Source organism: Podarcis bocagei (assembly GCF_964188305.1).
Source record: "Podarcis bocagei genome assembly, chromosome: 15".
Lineage (NCBI taxonomy): Eukaryota > Metazoa > Chordata > Lepidosauria > Squamata > Lacertidae > Podarcis > Podarcis bocagei.
This window is the reverse complement of record NC_138141.1, coordinates 1972254-1999949: the sequence shown is the minus strand read 5'-3', so window position 1 is coordinate 1999949 and position 27696 is coordinate 1972254. Positions and strand designations below refer to the sequence as shown.

Sequence of the window (27696 nt, the reverse complement as noted above, 5' to 3'; positions counted from 1 at the left end):
TCCTTTGTGAAGGTCTACAGTTTGCACCAATAAATATTTTTAAGAACCCCCCCAAAAAAAAACTGTGTTCATGTTTTTCATACTTATTTTTATGTGTAAAATAAAGACTTATTTTTAAAGTGATTTTTAAAGAAGAAATAAATAGTAGACCTTGCACAAATAATAATAAAAAACCAATTATGTTATGCCCAATTACATTCTTTTAATTTGTTTAGATGTTTTAACCTAGATGAGACCCAGTGTGCTCCAGGGAAGGCACAAATAAACCTCAGACAACCAATACTGGATTTCTCTATAATAGTGTATTATTGATTAGCAGCTAACAAGTCAACACAGAAAATATGCACTCATACACACATCAATGTCAAGAATGGAGGTTAAAACACCGAAACAAATTAAAAGAACCTAATTGGGCATGACAATTTTGCGACAGCAGGACTTCATCACTACCATAATATTGCCAATTTAGTAGTCTCTTTCTCCTTCCAGGGTATTTTTCACTTTGCCATTTGCAAGTCCCGCTGGATATCCAGAACTGTCATCACTTCAAATAAAGCTGAGCACCAGTGACATCAGGAATCAGATGAGAGGAGATAAAGCTTATGGTGAGGTGGAGGAGGCAATTCAGCACTCTCTATTTATGTCTAGAAAGAAAGCAAGTCATGGCATATCTGCCACGGATGATGCCCATCCAGGCTGAAGTACAATGCAAACATGAAATGCTCTTGGACCAAAGTAAGCAGTCGAAATCAAATTAGCCGCTAATAATAATAATAATTTATTATTTATACCCCGCCCATCTGGCTGGGTTTCCCCAGCCACTCTGGGCGGCTTCCAACAGAATATTAAAATACAATAGTCTATTAAACATTAAAAGCTTCCCTAAACAGGGCTGCCTTCCGATGAAGCAGTGTGGCTTTGAGGGCAGCAGTTAAACAGACACCACAAGCTCAGTTTAATTCATTAATAAAATATTTCTCAAAGGCATTCTCCTGGTCTCATAGCTGCAAAGAACAGAGGAACAGGTAAAGCGGAGACATACAAACACTTCACAAAATATATACAAGCTTTGAAGAAACAGCTGTGGATTCCAAAGTGCTTGCTTACCTGTGTGTGGCATGAAGTACGTCAGTCTCCCACTATTCAGCTACATTGGATGATCCCAGGTTCTAGTATCAGGATGGAGAAAAACACTCTATCCACTTTTTCCACACGATGCAAAAGCCACTTCCTCATTTTTATTTATAAATACACAGCCACCAGATGGAGCTCCACAATTGTGCCATGGCACCACGGCAATGAGTTTTGCTTAAGAAATCCTATAAGACTGTCCTTATCTAAGAGCAGTGCTTGAGCAGGGGTCCAGCTGAATTAACATTTAGCTTTTTTCTGCCCATTTTTTTTATAACTTCCACATCTTGAATTTAAAAATAAAAATTTAGAAGATGACAGGTTTTAATTCCTGCTCTATTACATTACAGCAGGAATGGGGGATCTGTGGCCCTTCAGGTGGTGGCAGACTGCAGATCCCACCATCCCTGACCACTGGGCCATGGGAGTGGGAGTCCAACAGGATCTGGAGGACCAGAGGTTCCTCATCCCTGCCCTAAAACCTCGTTGTCCTGCATTTCCCAGACACATGATTTACAGCACATGATTTACAGCTTCATCATCCCTGCAGACTACAAGTATGGTCCAAATCAAACTCTTAACAGGCAAACTTTCCCCTCAAAAAATATCATTAGGGTGATTATTCATTTTATCTCGGCACCATCTTCTGTACTGCTCTCCCTCATCAAAGGCTAATTGAATATGTTATATATGCAAGATGCACAGCTGGTGGGACAAAATACACCCAGCTCACTACCAGCATCACATGCACCACACATTCATCAAGGACAGCAACACTGCAGGCGATGGGAAACCAAAAACAAGACTGGGCGAGGGACGGTGTGCCCCTTCATGCCATTTTCTGGCCTCTCTAAAGAAACCTGTTGCTGCTTTTGGCATACATGAAGTAGCACGATAGGCACCTCAAATCACAAGCCCTGGCAACCAGATACCTTTTTTAAAAATGCACAGACATTTTGTAGCTGTTCAAAAATAAGGGGGAAACTATATGAGCAATTTCAGAGAGGACTGGCTTCATCCTGAGAACCCATAGAACCATTTGGAATGGGAGCACCCTTCCTCTTCATCTGGAGGTAATGGCTGAAGAGCCCAATCTCTGGTCAAAAGCCTCTCCCACATGACAAATCCCCTACTAGGACTCTGGCGCCTGGGACTGTGGCACAGTCTTGTCTGCTCTACGTTGTTGTAAATTAGGCCTGTGGAGAAGGGGAGGCATTGGAGCATCTCCAACGTAACACTTTATGGCTTCAGAGACCCAAACGCAGCAAGGGGTCACACAGTTCTGCTCCACTGCAATGTGGCCAGTCTTGTCTAGGAGGTTGTCTCTCTCCAGATTCGGAACAAGGCTCTTCTGGACAGCCCAGTCACTGTTGCTTCTAAAGGAACCTCGAGGAAGGGTGAGCAGTCCTGTCCACAGGCCTTTGCCCAGGCTCTCTACCGATGTTTCTGTTCCAGCAGGGATTCAAAATCCGGGGCACAGACCAGCTTGTGCTTCACATGGCCCAGGATGATCATCTCGCCACTCCTGCTGTCTCCAATGCCCACAGACACCAGCTCCTTCCAAGGGCAAAAGAAAAAGCTGTTAACCACCAAATCCTCTTTTTTTTTTTTTTAAGAATAATTTTTATTAACCGACCAATCACATCAAATCAAACCAAACCAAATTACATAAATTACAAATTACAAAGCCAAATTTTAAATTTTTGTTGGGGGTACCCATATTTCAAGTTCCGAAAGGGGATTCAATCATCTTCTTGCTGCTGCTTTAATGTCCACAAATCTGACCATATGATATTCACAGTACTATCCAGTCCTTTCTTATTGTTTTTCCACATCTCTTCTTTCTCTTTGTGACCTCTGATAGTCTCCACAAGCGGGTTAAAACACCAAATCCTCTTTAGCCCCATAGCTCACCAAGGACATTTTTCTGCAGATGAGGCAGGGGGGAGCAGCTAATTCCTACTGAAACGTCGGCAGCCCTCATTCATTTAATTAAGACTTGCGCAGAACTTCCTGGTAGATTGTGCTCCATTAACATCTTCCATCTCGGATACTAAGATGTCTTTGGCCATCTCTGTTATTCAGAACTAAGGGCAGTAAAGTCAACAACCATTTCGCATGGGGGTTCCGTTCTCGCTCCCACCCCCCACACCAGCAGAGTGCCTATAAATGCGCCCTGCCCCATTCCTCCCTTTTTGTGACATGGTGAGTGACGTTTTCAGGTCACTGGTGCCCTCTGAATGTACATTAATCGGTCATTGCCTGTATTCAACTCCTTCAACGCCCTTCTTCATTCAGTGACAGAGATGGCACCACATACATTTTAGTATCGGAGATGTGATTGTCAGCTTTCTTGTGAATGTGGAAATCCTTCTGCTAACAGAATAGTAACATAGCACAATAATGGAGATAGATATATATATGCCTGTTGTCTTAGTCAGGGGTCAGCACTGTACAATCTAGAACAAGGGTCAGCAAACTTTTTCAGCAGGGGGCTGGTCCCTCAGACCTTGTGGGGGGCCGGACTATATTTTTTGGGGTGGTGGTGAATGAATTTCTATGCCCCACAAATAACCCAGAGATGCATTTTAAATAAAAGGACACATTCTACTCATGTAAAAACATGCTGATTCCTGGACTGTCCACGGGCTGGATTTAGAAGGTAATTGGGCAGGTTTTGGCTCCCGGGCCTTAGTTTGCCTACCCATGATCGTACTCCTATAGCTGGAAGCATTGTGGTATTAGAAAATGCAATGCTGAAAGTTAATAATCTCCTCTAATTCCTTAGCCAAGTCTTTTAACTGTTCCCTAGCTATGATAAGGTAAATGGACCCCTGACCATTAGGCCCAGTCGTGACCGACTCTGGGGTTGCGGCACTCATCTCGCTTTATTGGCCGAGGGAGCCGGCGTACAGCTTCCGGGTCATGTGGCCAGCATGACTAAGCCGCTTCTGGCGAACCAGAGCAGCGCATGGAAACACCGTTTACCTTCCCGCCGGAGCAGTACCTATTTATCTACTTGCATTTTGACATGCTTTCGAACTGCTAGGTTGGCAAGAGCAGGGACCAAGCAATGGGAGCTCACCCCGTCGCGGGGATTTGAACCGCCGACCTTCTGATCAGCAAGTCCTAGGCTCTGTGGTTTAAGCCACAGCGCCACCCGCGTCCCTTCCTAGCTATGATATGGGGAAACAAATTTAGCTTTAAATAATCCCTTGACATTCTGAGTGCCCAGACTGAAGCATTAAGAGGGTGCTCTCTACCAACTTTGTGGGTCATCAATTCATGAGGAAGAAGAGTCAAGGTGTTGTTTATTAATTCTAGAAGACTAATGGAGGATTCCCAATGGCAGCTATCTAGGAAAGTAGGCAGCCAGATCCTTTATTGAAGCCTTTGGTGGCTCCGGTACAGAATGAGTTTGAGATGCTCAAACCTGTTCCAATTACCAGTAGAGTGATGCTCCGAGCCACTTCATATGCACTGTTTTATACAGGACCACAACCAGGGGTTGGCATCAGGCAACAGCAGCGGCTGGGCCCACCACTGCTCTGATTCCCCCCTACAAAAGTAGCACAAGTGGCAGACACATTCTTTCCTTTCATCCTCTGTGCTTTGGTGCTGCTGCTGCTGCTCCCTACTGAGTCTCCCACCCCCCTCGATCTGCCAGAGAGGTGGTGGCAGCAGCGGCTTTCAGCTACCACCCTCCTAGGACCAGAAGTAGATGCCTGCCCTCTGTCCAGCAGAGAAGAGGAAGTACCACTGTCACTACCGGGGACAACAATATGCTTTGTGGGGGAATTTCTTTTGCCAATCCCCCAAAACCTGGAGCGCTCTCCAATTTTGTACCCGAGTTATGATGCCTAAGTTAAAAACAAATAAATCCATACTTATTTTACTTAATTACGAAGGGCTCCCCGTTTTTAAAATAGAGGTTGACATCACAGAAAAACATGTACAAATACTTTTTCATCCCTCACTTGCATGTAGCTTGACAGGAAACCCAGATTTCATCCAAAAAAGTGACCTTCATAGTGTGCATATTTTGCGTGCATATTTTGTGTTCTGCCCAGGGAACCCCAGGACAAAATATATGGAAAGAGACATTATACCGCTAAGAAACCCAAACTCCAAACTGACACTGGACAAGGAGCAGGACCCCATGCTGGGCTCCTGGTGACGGCACCTTTTTGACAAGTGCACTGCACATGTTTTAGGTGCAGCCCCCCAGAGACATCACACTCTGGTTCCAGCACAGAGGCTGACCATGGGTGGGAGGAATCCAGCTAAGCTTTACTCTGAGCAGGCCCAAAGAAATTCATTTAGTCATATCCAATAATTTCAACAGCTCTTTTCTGAGTATGGTTGATTTTGTATACCACTCCATCTCATGAAGATGCCTGTGTCCCCTTGAGGCTGGGATAGAGAACCTTTTCGGCCCTCATGAGGATTTGCCTTGTGACCCCGATTTGACAGGTGAGTGGGGCTGCCCATCTGTCAATCACCTGATGGCACAATGAAGTCAGATTAAGGGTGCTGTTAAAACTAATTCACATCATCCTTCTCCCTTCTTTCTGATTCAGAAAGGGCTTTTCATTGGAATCCCCTGCTGCAACCAGGTGTTTACAACCAATGCTAGATTTAACTCTACCCTTCAATCCATCAGCTGATTGTCCTGCAGGCTGGAGGTTCCCCTCCCCTGTCTATCAAAGCCTATACTGAGCCATAAGAATATATGAGCCCAACTGGATCAGACCAGCAAAGGCAAGCCAACAAACATGACAATAGCTCTTCTTTGCCACTGGCCACTGCTATTCAGAGGCACACTGCCTTTGAACATTTCCATTTCACTTGCTAGCAGGGAATGTGCATTTTGAAAGGTCATCTACTGTTAGGGTGAGTAAAAGAGAGGTTTCCTGAGTAAGCCATACCTGAAGGAAGGAGCAGGGTGTCCCTGTGGTCACATCAAGAGTCACCCTGCCCAGAACTAGCTGCACCTTCCCTGATTTGCGGATCAGCAGCTTCCCCACCTGCCCTTCAGAGAGGTCACCGAGGGTGCAGGTGTTCTCTGCCTCTTTGGCTTCCTGAAAAGGAAGCACAAAGTTACAAACATCACCCATCTTTCTGGGGAAACCAATCTTGGAGTATTCAGAAACCACCCTTGTTTTCTCACGAACCAAGAGCTAGTGCCTTCAACTGAATAAGCTGAACCTCAGGAAACCAGTGAAAGTTATGCAAATTAAACAATGTTAACCCATTTCTCATTTTACATACTTTACCTCTGCTGGTTATAGAGTAGGCAACAATGGAAATTCTATGCAATAAGGCCTCTGGCTTCTGATGCACCATGAAGTGTAGCCCATACAGTTTCAAGTACATCTTAGCACCCAGAAAGACTAGAAACTTTTAAATTGAAGAAGTCATGTGCCCTACACTCCACACATGGGGTGACTTTTCTACACTTCCACATCCCTTCCCATGGCCCCTTCTTTGGCAACATAAGCAACGACATCCTATCCAGCCCCCTGCTACTTCTTATTCTAAACAGGAATCAAGTCTTCCCATACCTGGTTCTTCTCCTGCTTTATCACCATCACCTGCCCATCTTCACTTTGCACCTCAGTTTTGATGGGCTTGGTGTCCTGGGTGGGCGGCTGTCCTGGCAGTGTATCTGGTAGCTGTAGAAAGAGCAACTCGTCCTCCTTGCAGAGGCTGAGTCGCTGCAGCAGCTCCGCAACAGACACATCCTGGGGGAAGGGAGGGGGTGCCTTTGCAGGAGCTGGTCTGAGGACCAGTGGGTTCTCTTCTTCATCATGGGGCTCCTCTTTCACTGAAATGAGACATAACAATTCAAATCAGAGCTGCAAGGGATTACACCATTACCTGGTCACTATGTTCCATGGGAGAGGACTGAGTGGTACTGAGGGCTTCTCATATTCAAATGGTGTCTACCAATAGCAGGACTTTCAGTATTGCAGTCCCTTTAATGGATGATTTATTGACTTCTGAGATGAGGCATGCTCCAACAATCTCTTCTTTCAGACACATGTTTAAGACTTTTATTTATTGTCCAGTGGTTGTCTTCTGGTGTTGTCTTCTACTGCTATTTTAACTGGATTATTTCTGATGCATATTTTATACTTATTTTTGGTGTTCTATGCACTGCTCTGATATTTCTATAATATGAGTAGTTTATAAAACCATAAAGACAAATTAGAAGTCACTTGGTCCAATTTCCTGCCTCAAACCAGGTTGAGATTTGAAATGAGAGTCTACAACTTTCACTAGCAACCATCACACTGCATGTATAAGATAAAGTAAAAGCAAACTGCAATCATAATATACTGTGAGCAGAAATCAAGAGCAAGCAAGATTTCCTAGAACAGATGCTTTGTGAGAAGAAAGGACATTTGCTTTTGATTAAGTGCATCCTGGGCAAGCTCCTCTACACAGAAGTAAACATAAGGCATACAGCCTAGAGAAATAAGGAAAGTCCTGCTGGCTTCAGCACTCTGTATCCTATAGTGGACCACCTGACAGGAATTGGCCACAGTTCAGTGGCAGAGAGTTTGCATGCAGGCCCCCGTTTCAATCCCTGGCACCTGGGAGAAAAAAACACTTCCTTTTTTATAAGATATTTATTAAGATTTTTTTAAGATATTACAATACAAAATGAAAAAATAAAAAAATAAAAATGATTAAAAACCACTCCATTTTTCTATTACTTATTTTCCTTAGCTTGTTTCCCGGACCTCCTCATACCTCCCTTTTTTGTATTCCAGTTCAATTTGTTGGCTCAGCAAATCCTTACCCTCTTTGTTTATCCTAATCTTTGGTCTTAAAATAGTAACATTAGATTTTTCCCTATTAACAACCCATTTTTCATATTTCCTTAAAGCATTACAGCTGGAAACCACTTAATTTCTATCCAACATCATTCTAACATTCATTAATTTTACAATATTTCTGTAGATAGTCTTTAAATTTCTTCCAATCTTCTTCCACCGACTCTTCTCCCTGGTCTCGGATTCTGCCAGTCATTTCTGCCAGTTCCATATAGTCCATCAGCTTCATCTGCCATTCTTCCAGAGTGGGTAAATCTTGTGTCTTCCAATACTTTGCAATGAGTATTCTTGCTGCTGTTGTAGCGTACATAAAAAAAGTTCTATCCTTCTTTGGCACCAATTGGCCGACTATGCCCAGGAGGAAGGCCTCTGGTTTCTTCAAGAAGGTATATTTAAATACCTTTTTCAGTTCATTATATATCATTTCCCAGAAAGCCTTAATCCTTGGGCACGTCCACCAAAGGTGAAAGAATGTACCTTCAGTTTCTTTACATTTCCAACATTTATTATTGGGCAAATGATAGATTTTTGCAAGCTTGACTGGGGTCATGTACCACCTGTAAATCATTTTCATAATATTCTCTCTCAAGGCATTACATGCCATAAACTTCATACCTGTGGACCACAACTGTTCCCAGTCAGCAAACATAATGTTATGTCCAACATCTTGTGCCCATTTAATCATAGCAGATTTCACCGTTTCATCCTGAGTATTCCATTTCAACAGCAAGTTATACACTTTTGACAAAATCTTAGTTTTAGGTTCTAACAGTTCTGTTTCTAATTTTGATTTTTCCACCTGGAAACCAATTTTCTTATCCAAATTATGTCTCCACTAACTGATAATAATGAAGCCAGTCTCGCACTTTGTTTTTTAATTTCTCAAAACTCTGCAATTTCAATCTATCTCCGCCTTGTTCCAAAATTTCCCTATATTTCGGCCCTTTGGCCTCCATATTGAGCTTTTTCAGAGCTTTTGCTTCCATCGGTGACAACCACCTTGGAGTTTTATTTTCCAATAAGTCCTTGTATCTTATCCAGACATTAAACAATGCTTTCCTGACAATGTGATTTTTAAATGCTTTATGTGCTTTGACCTTATCATACCACAGATATGCATGCCATCCAAATACATTGTTAAAACCTTCTAAATCCAAAATGTCAGTGTTTTCAAGAAGCAACCATTCTTTCAACCAGCAAAAAGCTGCTGATTCATAGTAAAGTTTAAAGTCTGGCAGGGCAAATCCACCTCTTTCCTTTGCATCTGTTAGTATTTTAAATTTTATTCTAGGCTTCTTGCCCTGCCAGACAAATTTAGAAATATCTCTCTGCCACCTCTTGAAACAGTCCATTTTGTCCACAATTTGCAATTTGAAAAAAACACTTCCTAGGTTCTCCTGGACTATCTTCTTTCTTTCTTTGGTGATCACTCAGAGTCGAGTAAGATTGTCTTCCATAAACATAGTTTTAACACTGAGTCCAATTCTGGATCCACACGTCATTCCACAGTGGAGACATAGGTTTCAGGGCGGGAGTTGATCACGAGGGTTTGCCAAGTGCTCCCAAGTTCTGAGTTCAAGCGTCTTCACAAACTCTACATGCAGGGCAAAACAGCAACAGCCATCCACCACAGTTTGCCCTCCCAGAACCTGGAACTCAAAGACAAGCTCTCCCTTGACAGATGATAATTAAATTAAGCAAATTTGTGACTTTTCAGATTTATGTCTTTGTTGTCCGAGAGGACACCACAAGACTGCAGTAGTGACACCCAGTGGTATAATCCCCAGAGGGACACAGCAGATCCATTTGAACCATCTACCTCTCACTGAAGATGTGTCGACTTCCATGTCCTCCTCCCTGGCACTGGAGCTCAAAGGCTTGACATCCTCTTGATCCTCCTCCTTGAAAAGCCAGCCTGAATGGGCCAGAGGAAGCTGAACTGGCTTGTTCCGGATGTCATTTTTCAAGCCTGGGTCATCAAGGAACTGGCACCAAAGGAACAGGAGAGAAAAAATGAATTAAATACTGAATGTTGAGGGAGCTGTTCTTGGTGGTGGGGTGTATGGGTGTGTAGCCAGACACCCATACCTACAGACAGACAGACAGATAAATAGAGAGGAGATATTTATATTAATATGGATGGGGACACATGAAAACATACATACCCAGACCCTGTTGTACAGTAAACAGGCTTGCTGAGCTTCTGATTTTTCTTAATATTTCATCAACAACTGACACATAATTGTGTAGAGAAATTAGTTTTAGAGAACAAAACATTTATTTAAAAGTGAACCTGTTGCACATACACACTATAAAACAAACAAATCTCACAGCAAAACAGGGCTAAACAATACTGGCACGGGGGTCTCATTATCACAAGCTTCCTAAACAACCCTCCCTAAGAGCTCCAACAAAGCTCTCAAAAAGGGATACACACAAAAGGAAGCCAACTGTGAGTGGAATTTTTTAAAAAATGAAATGGGGTAAGGAGGTTAGCGGGGAACATAGGGAGCTCCTGGTACCAAGTAGCACAGTATTATCCATGCAGTATTATGCCAGGGTTTCAGGTGGGGATCTGAACCTGGGACTGAGCCTGGGACCTTCAGCATGAAAGGTCTACCACTGAGCTATAGCCCTCCCGTGAAGCTGCAGTCCTTTCCCAAAAGGAGAGGTAGGAGAAAGAGTGTGTCAAAGATGGTTCCAAGGTTCCCTGCCTCAAAATGGGAAAGACCACAGCATCTATAACTGGGACATAGATTATGGGCTACATGCCATTTTTTGTCCTTAAAAGATTCAGCATAGACACGGCTGTCCCAAAATGCAGCCACCATCTAACTCACATCATCCTTCTCCAGCATGCGCAGGATCTGCTTGGTTTCCTCATCTGTCTCCCTTTTCTCTTTCTTTATGTTGATGATGTGGGATGGGCCAAAGTCAGACATATCCACAGTCTTATCCCAGGTGCCTGTGCCGAAAGAGAGAATGGCATGGCTGTAAGCAGAACACATCTCGAATGGCAAGTGGTAACTCGGCTATTACAGCGCCTTGAAGCTTGAACTTCCACAATTGAGAGCAACCTGTGTGGTGAAGTCAACTGCTCAAGCCATTCCTTAAAACTGAAGCCCAAGAGGCCTGGTGCGTGCCGCTATGCCTTCAGTTGTACAAGCAGAGAGAAAAGACAAGAACAGAGGGCTAGGACGAAAAAAGATAGAAAGGCATGTTCAGAGCAAGAAACACAGTTCAAGCAGTTTTGCTTACCTTGGCAACCACTTTCCAAAATGAACTCCTCTATACAGCTATTGAAATACTCAAGAACCCCAAGTTCCCTGCATCTAGACACCCAGGGTGGTGGTGGAGAAAGATGGAACATATACAGTACAGTAAAAAAATATAGAGCTGGGTCTCATGGAGCAGGTTAGGATTAAAGATGAGCTTTAGGTGTGAAGGTTTTGAACTTCATTATTTTTTTAAAGCATTTTGACCTCCCACTCCACTTCAGATGAAAAGGCTAAAACTAAAAACAATAAGGCCCCTGCCTGCAGGCTTACAAACTAAAAAAACCACACAAAGGAAAATGAGATTTTTTGGGGGGGGAAACGGGACAAATTGAGGAACCAATTCTTAAAGTTAACCAGCAATACTTATGATGAAAAGAAGCCCACCAGGAAAAGAGAAAGACCAACAGAGTTGGCCTCTCAGCAGGGATGATAGAGTGGTCCTGCTTCCTGTGTTTCCCTCGGACCAAATGGTTGCTCTCAGGTGACAGTTGTGGGAGGGAAGGCCTGATGGATCTGGTCTCTCAGTAGAGTAGGCAGAATAGGCCCATTTCCCTTCTCTGTGGCAGCTAGATGGAAATAATTTCTGCCCAAAAGGGCAGCTTATATAACCTTTCAAGTTCACCAAGATAACATCCACCATGGCTGATGTGTGACAAAGACGTGGGCCAATGGTTTTGCTGCATGTCCAGTTCACATGCATTTAAATCAAGCACCCTCTTTGCCGTGTGGTCAACAGCAATGTGTGCCTGCTCACTGCCAACATGGCTTCAGCTTTTGCTTTATTTTCCACAGCAGCCAGTTTTAAATATTTTATATCACTCTCAAGAGGATATGAAACAACAGAAAGCAGAAACCAAAGGTATCAACTCTTGCTGGTATTTTTGAGCACTGTTCTTAATTTCTATGGAAACACTATTTAATGTTCACAGAGTACTTTGTGACAGTTTACTCATAACATCTTTGTGAGGTAGATAAGAAATATTCCTGTTTTACTGACTGGGATAATTCATACCGAGAGGCAGTGACTTGGCCAAAGCTATCCCTGGGAGTCCGGAGATGAGGAAGGACTTGGAAATAAGTGTCTCAGGTTCAAGCCCAAATGCTAGATGCTGGGCCACAGAGGCGTGTTCACATTAATCTTCCACATACCTTTTTTCTTCATCATTTCTGCTGGACCTTGCTCAAAGATGGAATGAGACTGGATGACCTCTGGCCTCCCTCTGCCTCGTCCATGACCATCTCTCTGCCGGTCTCGATCACGCTCCTTCTTCTCTTTCTTGATGTTAATTTCCTCTTTTGGCCTAAGAAAAAGCAGACCAAACAGAATCACAAGAAAGTAAAAGTAGTCTGCCCTTGTTATGTGCTTCAATATATCCAGAAGACTCCTGCCATTTCTCACCAGTAGCTACAGGAGCGTCTGATGCCTCAATGTGTGAATAGGAGCCAAGTCAAATGTGCAGAAACAGCGCACAATATAGCTTTTCATACTGAAGATGGGGGGAAACCCATGGTTGAATCACTTACAAGGTTTTTGCGATTAAACAGTATACAAATTGTTAAATACAAATAAATAAATTCAATGTAACAAATTCCTGCATGTGGAAATATGTCAGAGAGACAGCTACTCTAAGACCATTTTCACATGTGCCAAGCTCTTTAACAGATCCCCACCTGTAAATATGGCTCATAGGATACACTGCAGATAGGAGCTAGGAAAACTACACATTTGCACTAAATTATTATGTTAGGGTGGCATCCAATGCACTTGTTCTGTTAGCACAAGGCTTTACACTTTTGCAATGGAACTTTTACTCCACTCAACCTTCTGCAAGTGCTCTCCCCACATCTGCTCCAGAGGTTTGGAGGAACCCCCAGAACAGATTGAGGGTGCATCTGAGGTGGGGGGGGGGAGTTCTATTGCACAAGCATAAACCCTTGTGCTGAGGGAGCAAGTCACTTAACCCTACTTTGGGTACAATCCTTATTTCCCCCAGATCTGGATTTACAACCTCTATAGTCACACTTCACAGACAACATAGCATGAGAAAGCTACTTACTCTTCTTTGATTTTCCTGCTAATTATGTTGGGAGCAAAGGTTTTCTGTAAAAAGTAAAAGTAAAAAGGTAAGCAAGTCATCAGCTCAGGTGTATATGGTACTTCAGTTTGCAAAACACAGTGTGTGAAATTTCTCACAGAAAACAGTGTTGCAAAATCTGGTCTCAAAATATACTTAGGAGTCTCAAAATTGTGTTTGTGTGAAGGGGAGACAAGTTTCTAGACTTCAAAGCTGCAAAATTTATATCTCAAAAAAAGGGAAATAATGTGCCTTTTCAAAAGCTCCAAGATGCAGAGAGGGTGACAGTTTTCTGGTCTGCATGGCTACTGGGCCCTCTCTGGTTTCTGACAATGTTTTCCATTTCCTCCTACCTTGAGTGCCTATTACTGAGACGTTCCTTTTCTCTGTCCAAAAGGAATTTCCAAAATCTGCAAACACCTTAGTATTAAGTTCAGAAGCAAGTATGGAAAATTGCCCATTATTGTAACTTTGTGTCACTCCATTTCCTCAGCACAGAGTAACCATACCTTTAGGATTACTCATTTTCTATAGCACTTTTAAGAAGCAAGACACTTCACCATTTCCAAGCAGTTCTGCAAAGTGCAGCTCACTACAATTGTGGTTGTACATATTCCACAATTCTATTCAAGCAAAGAATAGCTACAACACAGGCAAAACTCGGTGGTTGAATGTAATCCATTCCGGAAGCCCCTTCGGCTTCCAAATTGTTCGACAACCAAGGCGCGGCCTCCGATTGGCTGCAGGAGCTTCCTGCACTCAAGTGGAAGCTGCGTTGGCCATTTGGCTTCCGAAAAACGTTCAAAAACTGGAACACTTACTTCCAGGTTTGGGGCATTTGGGAGCTGAAACGTTCCAAAACGGAGGCGTTTTGTATGGGCATCCCCTCAACTTATGTGCGTTCTACTTGTGTGTGACGGCATATATGCGTGGTGCTGGAAAATAAATTAAATAAATAGAATCATGGCAGGGGAGGGCTGGAGAGTCCTTGTGACTCGCAAGGAGTCCCTCTCTGGAGCCCAAAGAGGACGTTAGTGAGGGCCAAGAAAGTCCCAAAGAGACCGGAGGCTCAGTGGGGCTTTGTTTGGGCTGCTCAGCCAAAGCTGACATGCGGGGCAGCGCAACAGCTGCCGCCACTGCTTTTCCACACATCCTCCAGCCAGCCTCAGAGCTTCAGCTCTGGTTGGAGAGAGAGTTGTGTGGAGAGATTGCTGGAGAGCAGGAAAAAACCGGCGTTGGGAGGCTGCTACCCACTTTATGTGATTTCACTTATGCACATGGGGCCCCCAGAACATAACCCCCACATGTTACAGTATTTGCCTGTACAGTAGTTGCAATCCTGGAAGTCTCGGATTGTTTTCTCTTTGCAGAAGCAAATTCATTTATTACATATTTAAAGTACCATTGTTGTATGCCACCTTTGAGGGGAAAATCCTCCCAAGGTGGCTTACAAAAGATACCTAGTTTCATATATATAGCAGGATAATTTAGCTCCATCTAAACAGCAGGACCATTATGCTTCCACCAAACGATGTGTATACCTGTGAAGAGATCCAAGATTTAGAACCTCATAGCCAAAGTGAGAGCATTTGGGTCAAAATTGCAGGAGAGAAGAATAACAGAGACCTCATTGTGGGAGTTTACTATAGATCCCCAAGCCAAACGGAGGACATAGATGATGCCTTCCTGGAACAGATGGCCAAGCATGCAAAAGGAAGGGAGATAGTAGTAATGGGGGACTTCAATTACCCGGATATTTGTTGGATGTCAAACTCAGCCAAGAGCATAAGGTAAAACAGATTCCTCACTGGCCCTGCAGACAACTTCATTGTCCAGAAAGTGGGAGAAGCAACAAGAGGAACAGCCATTTTAGATCTGGTCCTAACCAATGTTGATGACCTGGTTAGTGGGGTAGATGTGGAAGGATCATTAGGCGCGAGTGATCATGCTCTTCTGAAGTTTACTATACAGCGGAAAGGAGCAGCGAAGCATACTAGGACTCAATTTCTTGACTTTAAGAAAGCCGACTTCATAAAACTTAGGGAAGTGCTGGGTGAGATCCCATGGACAGTAATACTAAAAGGAAAGGGAGTTCATGATGGCTGGGAGTTTGTTAAGAGGGAGATAGTAAAAGCACAACGTCAGGCAATACCAATGAGACGGAAACATGGAAGGTGCTTAAAGAAGCCAGGGTGGCTATCTAAAGAACTTTTAACTGAGTTAAGATTAAAAAAGGATGTGTACAAAAAATGGAAAAGGGGGGAAACCACCAAAGAGGAATTCAAACAAATAGCCAGCATATGTAGACACAAAGTCAGAAAAGCTAAAGCACAGAATGAACTCAGGCTTGCTAGAGAGGTTAAAAGCAACAAAAAAGGCTTTTATGGGTATGTTCGTAGCAAAAGGAAGAAGAAAGAAACAGTGGGGTCACTCAGAGGAGAAGATGGTGAAATGCAAACAGGGGACACAGAAAGGGCTGAACTCCTCAATGCCTTCTTTGCCTCAGTCTTCTCCGATAAAGAAAACAATGCCCGACCTGAAGAATTTGGAGCAAATGATTCAGCAGAGGAAACACAGCCCAGAATAACTAAGGAGATAGTACAATAATACTTGGCTAGTTTAGATGTATTCAAGTCTCCAGGGCCAGATGAACTGCATCCAAGAGTATTAAAAGAACTGGCAGATGTGATCTCAGAACCACTGGCAGTCATCTTTGAGAATTCCTGGAGAACAGGCGAAGTCCCGGCAGACTGGAGGAGAGCAAATGTTGTCCCTATTTTCAAAAAGGGGAAAAGAGAGGACCCAAATAATTACCGCCCAGTCAGTCTGACATCAATACCAGGGAAGATTCTGGAGCAGATCATTAAGCAAACAGTCTGTGAGCACCTAGAAAGGAATGCTGTGATCACCAATAGTCAGCATCGATTTCTGAAAAATAAGTCATGTCAGACTAACCTGATCTCGTTTTTTGACAGAATTACAAGCCTGGTAGATGAAGGGAACGCAGTGGATGTAGCCTACCTTGATTTCAGCAAGGCATTTGACAAGGTGCCCCATGATATTCTTGCAAAGAAGCTGGTAAAATGCGGTCTTGACTATGCTACCACTCAGTGGATTTGTAACTGGCTGACTGACCGAACCCAAAGGTTCGGTCAATGGTCCCTCTTCATCCTGGAGAAGAGTGACTAGTGTGGTGCCACAGGGTTCTGTCTTGGGCCCAGTCTTATTCAACATCTTTATCAACGACTTGGATGATGGACTCAAGGGCATCCTGATCAAATTTGCAGATGACACCAAACTGGGAGGGGTGGCTAACACCCCAGAGGACAGGATCACACTTCAAAACGACCTTGACAGATTAGAGAACTGGGCAAAAACAAACAAGATGAATTTTAACAGGGAGAAATGTAAAGTATTGCACTTGGGCAAAAAAAATGAGAGGCACAAATACAAGATGGGTGACACCTGGCTTGAGAGCAGTACATGTGAAAAGGATCTAGGAGTCTTGGTTGACCATAAACTTGACATGAGCCAACAGTGTGACGCGGCAGCTAAAAAAGCCAATGCAATTCTGGGCTGCATCAATAGGAGTATAGCATCTAGATCAAGGGAAGTAATAGTGCCACTATATTCTGCTCTAGTCAGACCTCACCTGGAGTACTGTGTCCAGTTCTGGGCACCACAGTTCAAGAAGGACACTGACAAACTGGAACGTGTCCAGAGGAGGGCAACCAAAATGGTCAAAGGCCTGGAAACGATGCCTTATGAGGAACGGCTAAGGGAGCTGGGCATGTTTAGCCTGGAGAAGAGGAGGTTAAGGGGTGATATGATAGCCATGTTCAAATATATAAAAGGATGTCACATAGAGGAGGGAGAAAGGTTGTTTTCTGCTGCTCCAGAGAAGCGGACACGGAGCAATGGATCCAAACTACAAGAAAGAAGATTCCACCTAAACATTAGGAAGAACTTCCTGACAGTAAGAGCTGTTTGACAGTGGAATTTGCTGCCAAGGAGTGTGGTGGAGTCTCCTACTTTGGAGGTCTTTAAGCAGAGGCTTGACAACCATATGTCAGGAGTGCTCTGATGGTGTTTCCTGCTTGGCAGGGGGTTGGACTCGATGGCCCTTGTGGTCTCTTCCAACTCTATGATTCTATGATTCTATGATTCATGGAGCATAAGGCTAAATAATGGGTATTGGTTGTGATAAATAGAACCTTTACAAATACCAGATGCAGCAGAGGAAAAATAAAGTTTGTTGTGCCCATGCATTTGGAAACAAAATACTGTACCAGATGATCATGAAAAGCAAATATGCCACACTGATGGAAGGCAGAGAGCTAGGACTATGACAGGGATGGGGACCTTGTGCTGATGGACTCCCAATGCCCGTCATCCCTGACCACTAGCCATGCTGGCTGGGACTGACAGAAGGCCAAAAACGTTTGGAGGGTCACAGGTTCCCCATCCTTGGAGCAGGGGCGGACCTAGCTGCCCCAGCACCTGGAGTGGCGCGAGGGTGGGGCTAGCCACCTGCGCAGCGAGCGCCCGGGTGGCGCGCCGCTAGCTGCCCATGACAGCATTGTCCCTAGCGGGGTACAGCCCACGCAGCAAGTGTGGGGTGGGGTTGGGGGTGACACAGCGATGTCACCCACCCTCATGGCTGACACCCAGGGCGCACCGCACCTCCCGCACCTGCCTTCTTCTGCCACTGCCCTGGAGTATGGTATAGCTGTGCAGCCACAGGTGGCTACATGTTGGGCAGCGTATCTGTCTCCAAAGTAGGGCGGGGGGGGGAGTAAAGGGAAGGAGAAAGATAAAAGCATGAGAATACGCATCAGAGGGGTTCTTGCTGATGTCACAATTCATGGTACTAGCTCTCCTCTGCCCTCCGGGGCTGTGGGGAGGTTCAGGCAGGGGAAAGCCAGGATTTATGAGGTGAAATTCCTGGCAATGCCCCCCAGTGGGTTCTGGGGAGTTCACTGCATCCCGCTGTGCCACTTAAGCCCGTGCCTGCCAATTTGAAAGGCAGAACGGGTGCGACCTGGGAGTGTGTCCCTGCCATGGACAAGCCTCCACTCCTGGCATTGTTTGTGACTGGTTCCTCATTAATCTGGAATATTGGCGTTTAATCAAGAGGCGCTCCTGAAACAACATATGATAACAGGTTGCAATCAATCAGCTCCCGAAAGGGGTCTGGTTCTTTGAAGGTATTTGAATGTTTTTTCTAAAGTTTGAAATTCCTCACAACAGCTAGAAAGGGAGGACAAGGCGCTTTATGCTTTTATATGGCTTTCAAATGGTCTCTTTTCTCTCTTGTCCTCCCCTGCAAAAATGCTGAGTAAGAAGACTGAGCAGCTGCTGCATAGATCTGATAAACGCCTGTACTTGGAAAAAAGGTTTTGTCTGTAACTGTCCGCTGAGGAAGAACTCCAGAGTGGAATTTTAATTGTAAGAGTTGCTTTGTTCTCTGCAAGTTATTTATAGCCACAGCCTGTGTCTAAGTGGTCAACAGCGGAAGTGGGAACGTGGTCTTGTAAACATTGCACCCTGGGACCTTAGATTGATTGTGCAGCAAAGAATGGACAGACAATATTCAACTCTCCCAGCACACTAGGTCTGAGACAAAATGAAGATTATGCAGGACTGCACACGTTAAATAGATTTTATATTTATAAGAGATGACAGAGGTGCTGCCTGTGAGGAGGAAAATATGGCTTGCTGCAAGAATGGACAACAACAAGTAATAGATGAAATGGAAATAAAGATGAGAAGATGTGGAAACAGGAGGAAGAGATGGACATATGTCTGCAACAGGAGTGGGAAACCTGATTTTAATAAATTATATAAAATTAAAGTAATTTGGATGGATTTGTAATAATTTGGAAAACAAATAATAATAATAAAGAGAATTGTTGTTGTTGTTTAGTCATGTCCGACTCTTCTTGACCCCCTGGACCAGAGCACACCAGGCACTTCTGTCTTCCACTGCCTCTCGCAGTTTGGTCAGACTCATGGTGGTAGCTTCGAGAACACTGTCCAACCATCTCGTCCTCTGTCGTCCCCTTCTCCTTTTGCCCTCCATCTTTCCCAACATCAGGGTCTTTTCCAGGGAGTCTTCTCTTCTCATGAGGTGGCCAAAGCATTGGAGCCTCAGCTTCAGGATCTGTCCTTCCAGTGAGCACTCAGGGCTGATTTCCTTAAGAATGGATAGTTTGGACTTCTTGCAGTCCATGGAACTCTCAAGAGTCTCCTCCAGCACCATAATTCAAAAGCATCAATTCTTTGGCGATCAGCCTTCTTTATGGTCCAGCTCTCACTTCCATACATCACTACTGGGAAAACCACAGCTTTAACTATACAGACCTTTGTCGGCAAGGTGATGTCTCACTGCCTTGTCGTGGCGAAGGGGCTTGAATAACTATGAGCTATGCTGTGCAGGGCCACCCAAGATGGACAGGTCATAGTGGAGAGTTTTGACTAAACGTGATCCACCTGGAGCAGGAACTGGAAAACCACTCCAGTATCCCTGCCAAGAAAACTCCATAGACAAAGACACCAGGCATATAAAAAAGAGAATACTTATCAGGAATACTCTGCTGCAGGGTCTGGGATTTTTCCTGACCAAGGATTTACACCTTAGTTAGAGGCGAATACTGATCATGGTGTTATACCTCAGGAGGTACTGACATACAGTGTACTGTAGTCCAAGGGCCAAATGGGAGAATTAATCACTATATAGCCATTGACCAGTCACCCTCTTATGTGCTCAGTTCTCTTCATCTGCAAGATGGGAACAGCAGTGAGTGTCTGCAACAGTAATAAAGCAAGCATGCTGTCCTGCATATCATGGGGACCAGCATTGGTGTTGTGGCTCTCAGAAGAAAGGCTTGAGTACAGCATGAACTATAATAAGACACTCAAGTATCTGCCAGCTTCCTGGGCAGGTGTGCTAATTAAGTCTTATGTTCTGCAAAGGCACTCCAAATATTTGGCTCCTAGATAATCTTCTTCCCACCTTGCTTGGCACCCTTTCCTTGGTTTATCACAGCCCAACAGGTGTTCCATGTAGGTTTGGCATTTGAACACCACCCTACACAGAAGGACCAAAATATCTAACTAACCTCCCAGAAAAACAGTACCAACAGGAATAGTAAGGTGTGCTGAGAAGCAATATGGAACTAGTTGGACAGCATTTCAAGCTCAGAAAATACATAGCTGGACTGATGGAATTTGTAGTCCAAACCACAGATTTGGGAAGGCTGCTATACAACTTCCTAGGAGGTTTAAAAAGCAACTTGTCTTTCACACTCCAGGACCAATGAGTGGAAAATTTTCCAGTGCTTTATTTTTCTGTGGACGTTTTTCCATTTCATAAGTTCATTAGTAACAATAAATTGTATTGCCAATTGCAGTACAATTATTAGGCATGCTTGACAGTTTCAAAGTTTTTTAGATTTGTTTACTAAATAAAAGTAAAACAAGCATGCTAAATTAGATCACTCTCTTGGGCATCTGAAAATGCAAACTTTTTTTTTCCTGATGCAAATTATCCTATGCACATTTCCAGAAAATTTTCTGGAGTGCAATGAGTGCTGTAAGTGAATACAGGAATTACTGCACCAGCCATGACCTGACACTCCTCCTTTTCATTACATTCAAATCAAGAGAGAGAAACGACAAAGTTATTAATCTTAACAAAACATCTTGGTATGCAATAAATCAGTTCCAGTAATCAAACCAAATTCCTTTCATATGGAAGCTATTAGTACAGTACATACAATTCCCTCATAAAACTCTTGCCAAATAGGTCATTTTAACCATCATACAGTGGTGCCCCGCAAGACGAACGCCTCGCGAGACGAAAAACTCGCAAGACGAAAGGTTTTTTCGTTTTCAAGTTGCTTCGCAAGACGAATTTCCCTATGGGCTTGCTTTGCAATACGAAGCTTGCCCCCGCACCCCGGACCTCTTTTGAAGCAAGGTGCGGCGGGGAGAAGATCGCTTCTCCCCGTTGCCAGCCCTGCAATCTCCGGGGACAGAGGGGAAGGCGCGCGCGCGCCTTCCCCTCTGTCCCCGGACCCCTTTTGAACCAAGGGGCGGCAAGAGGGAGAAGCGATTCTCCCCGCTGCCCCTTCCCTTGCTTTAAAACAGGTCCGGGGACAGAGGGGAAGGCCCGCGGCGCTTCCCCTCTGTCCCCGGACGGTCTCCATAGGAACGCATTGATTGATTTTCAATGCATTCCTATGGGAAACCGTGCTTCGCAAGACAAAAAACTCGCAAGAAGAAAAAACTTGCGGAACGAATTAATTTCGTCTTGCGAGGCACCACTGTAATGACCTTCCAACTTGCCTTAATGGTTATGTTTTAGTTGGCAATATGTAAATCTCTTTTCCTTTTTTTTTTTTTTGTCAATACATTCACTATCAATTCCAGATTGAACTGAGCTAGATCTTTCAGATAACCCACAAGTTTTAGAGTTTGCTGGAAGCGCACTTCTGGTTTCAACCCTGAGGTTTTCAAACTTTTCACCTTCAGAGAAAATTCCACATTAAGTCATCTGCCACAGAAGCCATGCATGCTGTAGAAGAGTCTGAGGCATGTTCTAACATGCACAATTGGTTGATAATAGGCCCTGCCTGGCAAACCAGACCTCACACCACGCTTTGCAAAGTAAATGTGCACTTTAGAATACGCTCAATATTCCCTTGCAACTTATGGCAAACTGATCATGGTGGGTAAAATGTTTTTTCAATAAACTATTTTTCCCTGATAAGTTCCCAAGGAACTGCAGGGTTCCTGAAACATGGTTTGAAAACCACTGCTTTAAATCTGAGTCACATTTTCCAACAGTGATGATGACCTGTTAATATGATTTAACCTCCTATACATAAAAACCACCTGTATAATATTTTGTAGAAACAAAAAATATTTTTCTTTAAAACAACAGTACAGCAAGGATCATGATGTAGTATGTATAACCTCTTCTTATCAAACTACTTCAGTATATTTAAGAACACAAGTTGTATTGTGTCAGACTGTGCTAATCATCCACTACAGCTGCAAGCCTATACACACTTATCTGGACCTTACTGAACTTAATTGGTCTTACTTCTCAGTAGGCATGTATTGGACTGCATAGGAAGCCCAAAAGGCAGTCTGGCATTCTTTGGAATCTGATGGCTCAGAGGAGGTAAACCACATTATTGGGTAAACCACACATTGTTTATTGTTTATTCTGAGTTTCCTGCAACCAGAAAGGTTAAAAATTCCATTAGGTAGGAATTTCAACATTAAATTACGGACTGATTAAACCTACTGTTGAAATTGGTAGATACACATTACTCCCACTTCCTAGATAAGGAAACAAAACATAGTAAGAATCAATAACTTGCTGAAGGCCAGAAGGGAACACTGAGCCATGAATTAGAATCAAGGGTTCCAACTGCTAGCCCTCTGCCCTAATCCCTTAACAACATGGGAATTTCCATTCCAGATCAGAAAAGAACATTTTTCAGTCTCTCTCTTATACCTGCATCCTAGAAATGTGTGTGTGTGTGTGTGTGTGTGTGTAGAAAAGGGAGTACCTTACAGGGTTTTTCCTTAAACATTAAACACTTACCTTTTTAACTCCACCAAGAGTCAGGTCTCTGGAGCGAATGGAGGGCAACCGGCCTGGGGTAATTGGGGCAGTGGTTCTTCTCCCTATCAACCCTCGTGCAGCACTAAGCGTAGGCCGGATGCTGCCAGCAGGATTCCCAGTATCGTTACCTGAGGTTCCTTCTGACATCTTGAATGACCTGCCAGAGGAAAGGTCAGCAAAAGCTCTTCTTAACTCTTATTTCCAAACCATGACACTTTCCAAACCATGCCATACTGTTGAACAAAAGTTTCATTTCTAAGGGCAACCTGAATTGCAACCTGAGAGAACAAGGGAGAAGCAACAGAATGTTAAATGCAACCAAAGCCCTCAAGAAGAAGCCTTTGGCAAACTACAGAGCTGGTGCAATGGGTAAGAGTGGATGAGCAAGAATGGATGAGCAAGTAGCAACGGAAACAGAGTGCTCTTTTTCCTCATTAAAGATCTTCACAATTTCCCTCCATCTGCCATAATTATGACTGGATGATCAGTGCAAGTTCTGCACTGATGTTATTTGGGAATGCCAAGCATCCCCTGACTCCAGGTGGGGTGAGGGGTGATGACGTACAGGTAGAATAGCTTCAAAACAACACCAACACCCCTGAACTGCTACACATCCTATATATTTAGAGCAAGGGTAGGCAACCTAAGGCCCGGGGGCCAGATCCAGCCCAATCACCTTCTAAATCAGGCCTGTTGACGGTCTGGGAATCAGTGTGTTTTTACATGAGTAGAATGTGTGCTTTTATTTGGGTTATTTGTGGGGCACAGGAATTCGTTCACACACACACCCAATATAGTCCGGCCCCCCACAAGGTCTGAGGGACAGTGGACCGGCCCCCTGCTGAAAAAGTTTGCTGACCCCTGATTTAGAGCCTTTCGTGACCTGTCTGTTGGTATCTATGAGTCAAGGCCTCAGTAAACATTACTACAATACATACTCCTGGAACTTAAGTTACTTCTCATGTCCATCAAGGGCTAATATTGATTTCAGTATGTGGGTGACCCCTGAAAAAATTAGTCTGCATTGATTTTGGGCTGCTTCAGCCTATGGAAAACCAGTTGTGTGCAGCTGATGCCTTTCATTTCTAACATATAGCCACCAAAGCTTCTTAAATTAGGGCTACCAGTTGATACAAAGACCATATCCAGAGCATGGCAGCAGATGCACAGTGGGGATCTCACAGACGCCCTTCAGGCAGTGACATGAGTAAAACATTCTGATGTAACAACAGCAGCACCACATACATAAAACTATGCGAGACACAGAAACACCGACCCTTGGTGGAGTCAGAAAAACAAAGTTCTGCCATGCTCGGGTGCATTGGTCTTCAACTGGTGGGTCAGGACCCACTTCCAGGTTGCAGCAGTGCCATTCAGAAAGGGATCCCCAAATGCAGCTAAGTTAAAAGGTGAGTCCTGGGTCTGAAAATCTGAGCTAGATGGACCTCCAGTCTGATTCAGCAGAAGGCAGCTTCCAGTGCTCCCATTCGTCTCTCATCCATCATTGAGATTATCAGGGCTAGACAGCAAAGTTGCCCCCATCTCAGCAGAATCCCCAGATTTCACCCCGACTCCTTTACATTCTGCCTCAGGAAGTTGCCTTACACAGTCTGTCCAGCATTGCCTACACCAGCCTTCCTCAACCTTGGCCCTCCAGATGTTTTGAGACTACAGTTCCCATCATCCCTGACCACTGGTCCTGCTAGCTAGGGATCATGGGAGTTGTAGGCCAAAAAAAATCTGGAGGCCGAGGTTGAGGAAGCCTGGCCTCCCCTGACTGGAAGCAGGCCTCTTTGCCAGGCCAACTCTCCCTGGACATGCCAGGGATTGAACAGAGGACCTTTTGCATTCAAAGCATATGGCTGCCACCCCACTCCACGTGAATGGTTGCCCTTAATTCATAAATTGACCTTGGGTGCACCACAGTGAGGAGCACAGAGTTTGTCTATTTTTTAAATAGTTGCAGGAACAGTTGCAATCTAAGCCGGTGGCCACCACTGGATCTTGTGGCAGTGAGTTCCGCAGTTCAACCATGCCTGGAGCACTTGGTCCTTCCTGAATCTCTTCCCAGCCTGTTCCTGCGACGACCCTTAATCCTCGTGGAGATCCAGCCTGGCGTGGCATGAAGTTAAGGGGGGCGCAGGCCGCTGCTCAGCCCGAAACCCGCGGAGCAGCTTGGCCCCCCGGGGCACTTGGCCGCCTGGAAACACGAGGCGGCGGCGGAGAACAGCGGAGGCAGCAGGAAAAGCTCCTCTTCCTCCGCCCCGACCCCCTAGCCCGCCACACCGGCTCCTGCCCCCCATCGAGGCGCCCGCCTCGCCTCCTCCACCCCCGAGAAACCCGCCTCTCGGCCCCCGACGCACCCGAAGCGGCCGCCTCCCCTCGACCTCCCGCGCGGCGCCCTTCGCGGCTCCTCAGGCGCCGCCTCGGCAAACGGGCAGCGGCGCGCAAGCGGCGTCCATCTTTGAGAAGGGCGCTCGCGTCGCTACGTCCCTGGAGGGATTAGTGAGGGGAGCGCGAACCCGCCATTTTTGTCCCGGGCAGGGGTTGGCAGTTTCGTATACGGCACTGTAGTGCTGTAGTTGCTTCTCCGAGGAAGGGGAGGCGACGGAGCCTCCATCTTTGTTGTGGGCAGGGCTTTCTGACTTTGTAACGTTGCTGCTCCTACGAAGGGAAGGCCACGACTCCGCCATTTTTGTAACGGGCGTTTCAATTTAGTTTAATTTAAGGTTAGTGATATACTGTACAGCATATCTCTAGCGACAGTGTGAGGAAAATTAAGCTGAGGAGAGTTGGGACTTGTTGGCAAGCCACATAATCAGCACTGATGAGGAATGCAACGTTACGGGGGTGTTGGAGAGACACGGGCAGAAGGAGTCTCGCTCGCAGGTCCCGCAACGGGAAGCAAAGGCCCGGAGGGGATTCGGCGTTAGTGTTTCTTAGCGCAAATCCTCTCCCATAGTCGGCGCTAGGAAGCCCCTAACGTCCCTCTCGGCCTCTTCTCTCGACCTCATGTGCTATTTTATACATCATTTTCAGAGGTCACCAGCGCCCGCCAACCGAGAGAGAAGCCAGAGGCTGTTTCTGAATGAAAGAATGTTTCTGATTCCCCCCCCCCCCGCTCTCTCCTGGGGAGTTGACTTAAGCTCTCACAAGTTGGTTTTCAAATATAAACTTATTGCGCTTAGTATTAAGTTCAAACCGTAATTCATCTTTTAGACTGATGTGATGCTTCCGTTTGAGAGAAAAAATAGGAAAATTTAAAACTGGTGATAAATGCAGGACTTTGAGGGGCAGGAACTCTTCCAATAAATTATTCTGCTCAGGCTTCTTTGTTAACACACAAAGTGAAGTTATTTTTTAAAACTATCTCCACATTTACAAGAGGCTTTAGTAAGCAGGCTAGTCTCACTAGTCAACTGAAGGAAAAATGAAATAATTAAGAGCCATGATGCTACATCAATGCAATGAGATTTATCCATTTATTTATAATTTTCTACTGTTTTATCCTAGATGCCCAGGACATGAAGCAACACAGATGAACATTCTGAAGGCAGAGAAATGGCCATTCTCTGTACCCTTACAGGGGATGAGACCCACTGGCCCCACTGAAAAGTACTCCTAAGTGAACATTCATAGAACCAGGCAGCACAGCAACAAATACCATAATAAGATAATATACGTGAAAGCTCTTTTTGCATCTGTATTATTCATGCTAACTTAGGAGTAAGTAGCTTGAAGATGATTAACTTGAGGAGGAACTAAATGACATCACTGAGCGCATCCATGAAAATATGTGCACCACTGCATAGCTGCATGCTCACTCAGTCATCTGCACATGGGTGTTCCAAGGTGCTATTCATGGATGATCAAAAGGAAGCTGCCAATTGTAGATGGTGCCCTGAGTCTAACAACTGGTGGTTGAAGGAAGTTCAAGGGCCAGGACAAATAAACTACCTCTTGGTAACATCATTCTAGCTGCCTGTGGTTTTCTACCTGACATGCAAAAGTGTGAGCTCTTGAGGTGACTTGACTGCTCGGTTAAATGCTTAGCTCCATTTACAATTGCAACCCACAGCTCATCTATTCCGGAAAAGCCCTGTTGATCTTAATGAAACTGCTCTAGAGCAGGGGTGACTAAACTTTTCCATCATTGCTCCTTCAGGGGCTGTGCGCTAAGTGGTGGACGTGGCCAATAACTGGGTGTTGCCACTCACCCTCTCTCACACCAAGGCATGTCCAAGAGTCTAGAGTAAGCAAGATGGTGCCAAGCTATATCCCTCTGTCATGTGAGCCAAGGGAAGCCATGCAGGTCTTGGGCCACTATCTGGTCATTTTAATGAGCTGGATGAGGGCCAAGAAAATGAACATTAATCCAGATACTCTGGAGATTCTGTGACATAGAGGTTTTCAAGGCCTGGGAGTTAAACGACCTGTTGCAAATGGGACTTGCACAAGCCCTGAAGGAACAGCTCGTAGTCTGCAGTGCTCCTATATTCATCTTTGTCACTGGAGGTGCAAGCGTCACAGGGGCTGGGAGTGTCCCTCCCAAAAAGACCAGAAGCCTTTTTATTAGGGATAACAGGAACAGATGTCCCCACAAAACAGGTAAATCTATTTTTTAATGCAGCAACAGCAGCACAAACATTATACTGTAGGCACAAAAATGGCATGAAGAGGCAGTAACTACTAAAGAAGAATGACAGTTGAAACTGACAGAATATGTAGAA

The 27696-nt window shown here is 44.7% G+C and overlaps 1 protein-coding gene and 1 long non-coding RNA gene across 3 annotated transcripts; one reads left to right on the top strand and one right to left on the bottom strand.

The window, feature by feature from the left end:
* Window positions 1–754: 754 nt before the first annotated feature.
* Window positions 755–25459, bottom strand: POLR3D (RNA polymerase III subunit D). Of its 2 annotated transcripts, none has more exons than XM_081171458.1 (9): window positions 25330–25459; window positions 22946–23123; window positions 13309–13352; window positions 12401–12552; window positions 10814–10938; window positions 9793–9958; window positions 6696–6958; window positions 6060–6212; window positions 755–2688 (listed from the first exon to the last, which is right to left on the bottom strand). In XM_081171458.1, the coding sequence occupies exons 2-9, from the start codon at window positions 23111–23113 to the stop codon at window positions 2566–2568; spliced, it is 1194 nt and encodes a 397-aa protein (XP_081027584.1). In that variant the 5' UTR covers window positions 23114–23123; window positions 25330–25459; the 3' UTR covers window positions 755–2565. The 2 variants fall into 2 exon arrangements, with proteins under 2 accessions (XP_081027584.1, XP_081027585.1); XM_081171459.1 differs by lacking the exon at window positions 25330–25459 and adding an exon at window positions 24243–24331.
* Window positions 25460–25575: 116 nt separating this feature from the next.
* LOC308574001 lies at window positions 25576–26938 on the top strand. Its single transcript, XR_014002291.1, has 2 exons — window positions 25576–25695; window positions 26480–26938. It is a non-coding gene; the product is annotated as an uncharacterized lncRNA (long non-coding RNA).
* The last annotated feature ends 758 nt before the right edge of the window (window positions 26939–27696 follow it).

Coding starts and splice junctions, on each gene's coding strand:
- POLR3D (XM_081171458.1), bottom strand. CDS start 23,113: ATGTCAGAAGGAACCTCAGGTAACGATACTGGGAATCCTGCTGGCAGC. Junction 12,553..13,308: donor AGCAGGAAAATCAAAGAAGA/GTAAGTAGCTTT, acceptor GCTTTTTCTTAG/GCCAAAAGAGGAAATTAACA. Junction 9,959..10,813: donor GCATGCTGGAGAAGGATGAT/GTGAGTTAGATG, acceptor CTTTGGTGCCAG/TTCCTTGATGACCCAGGCTT.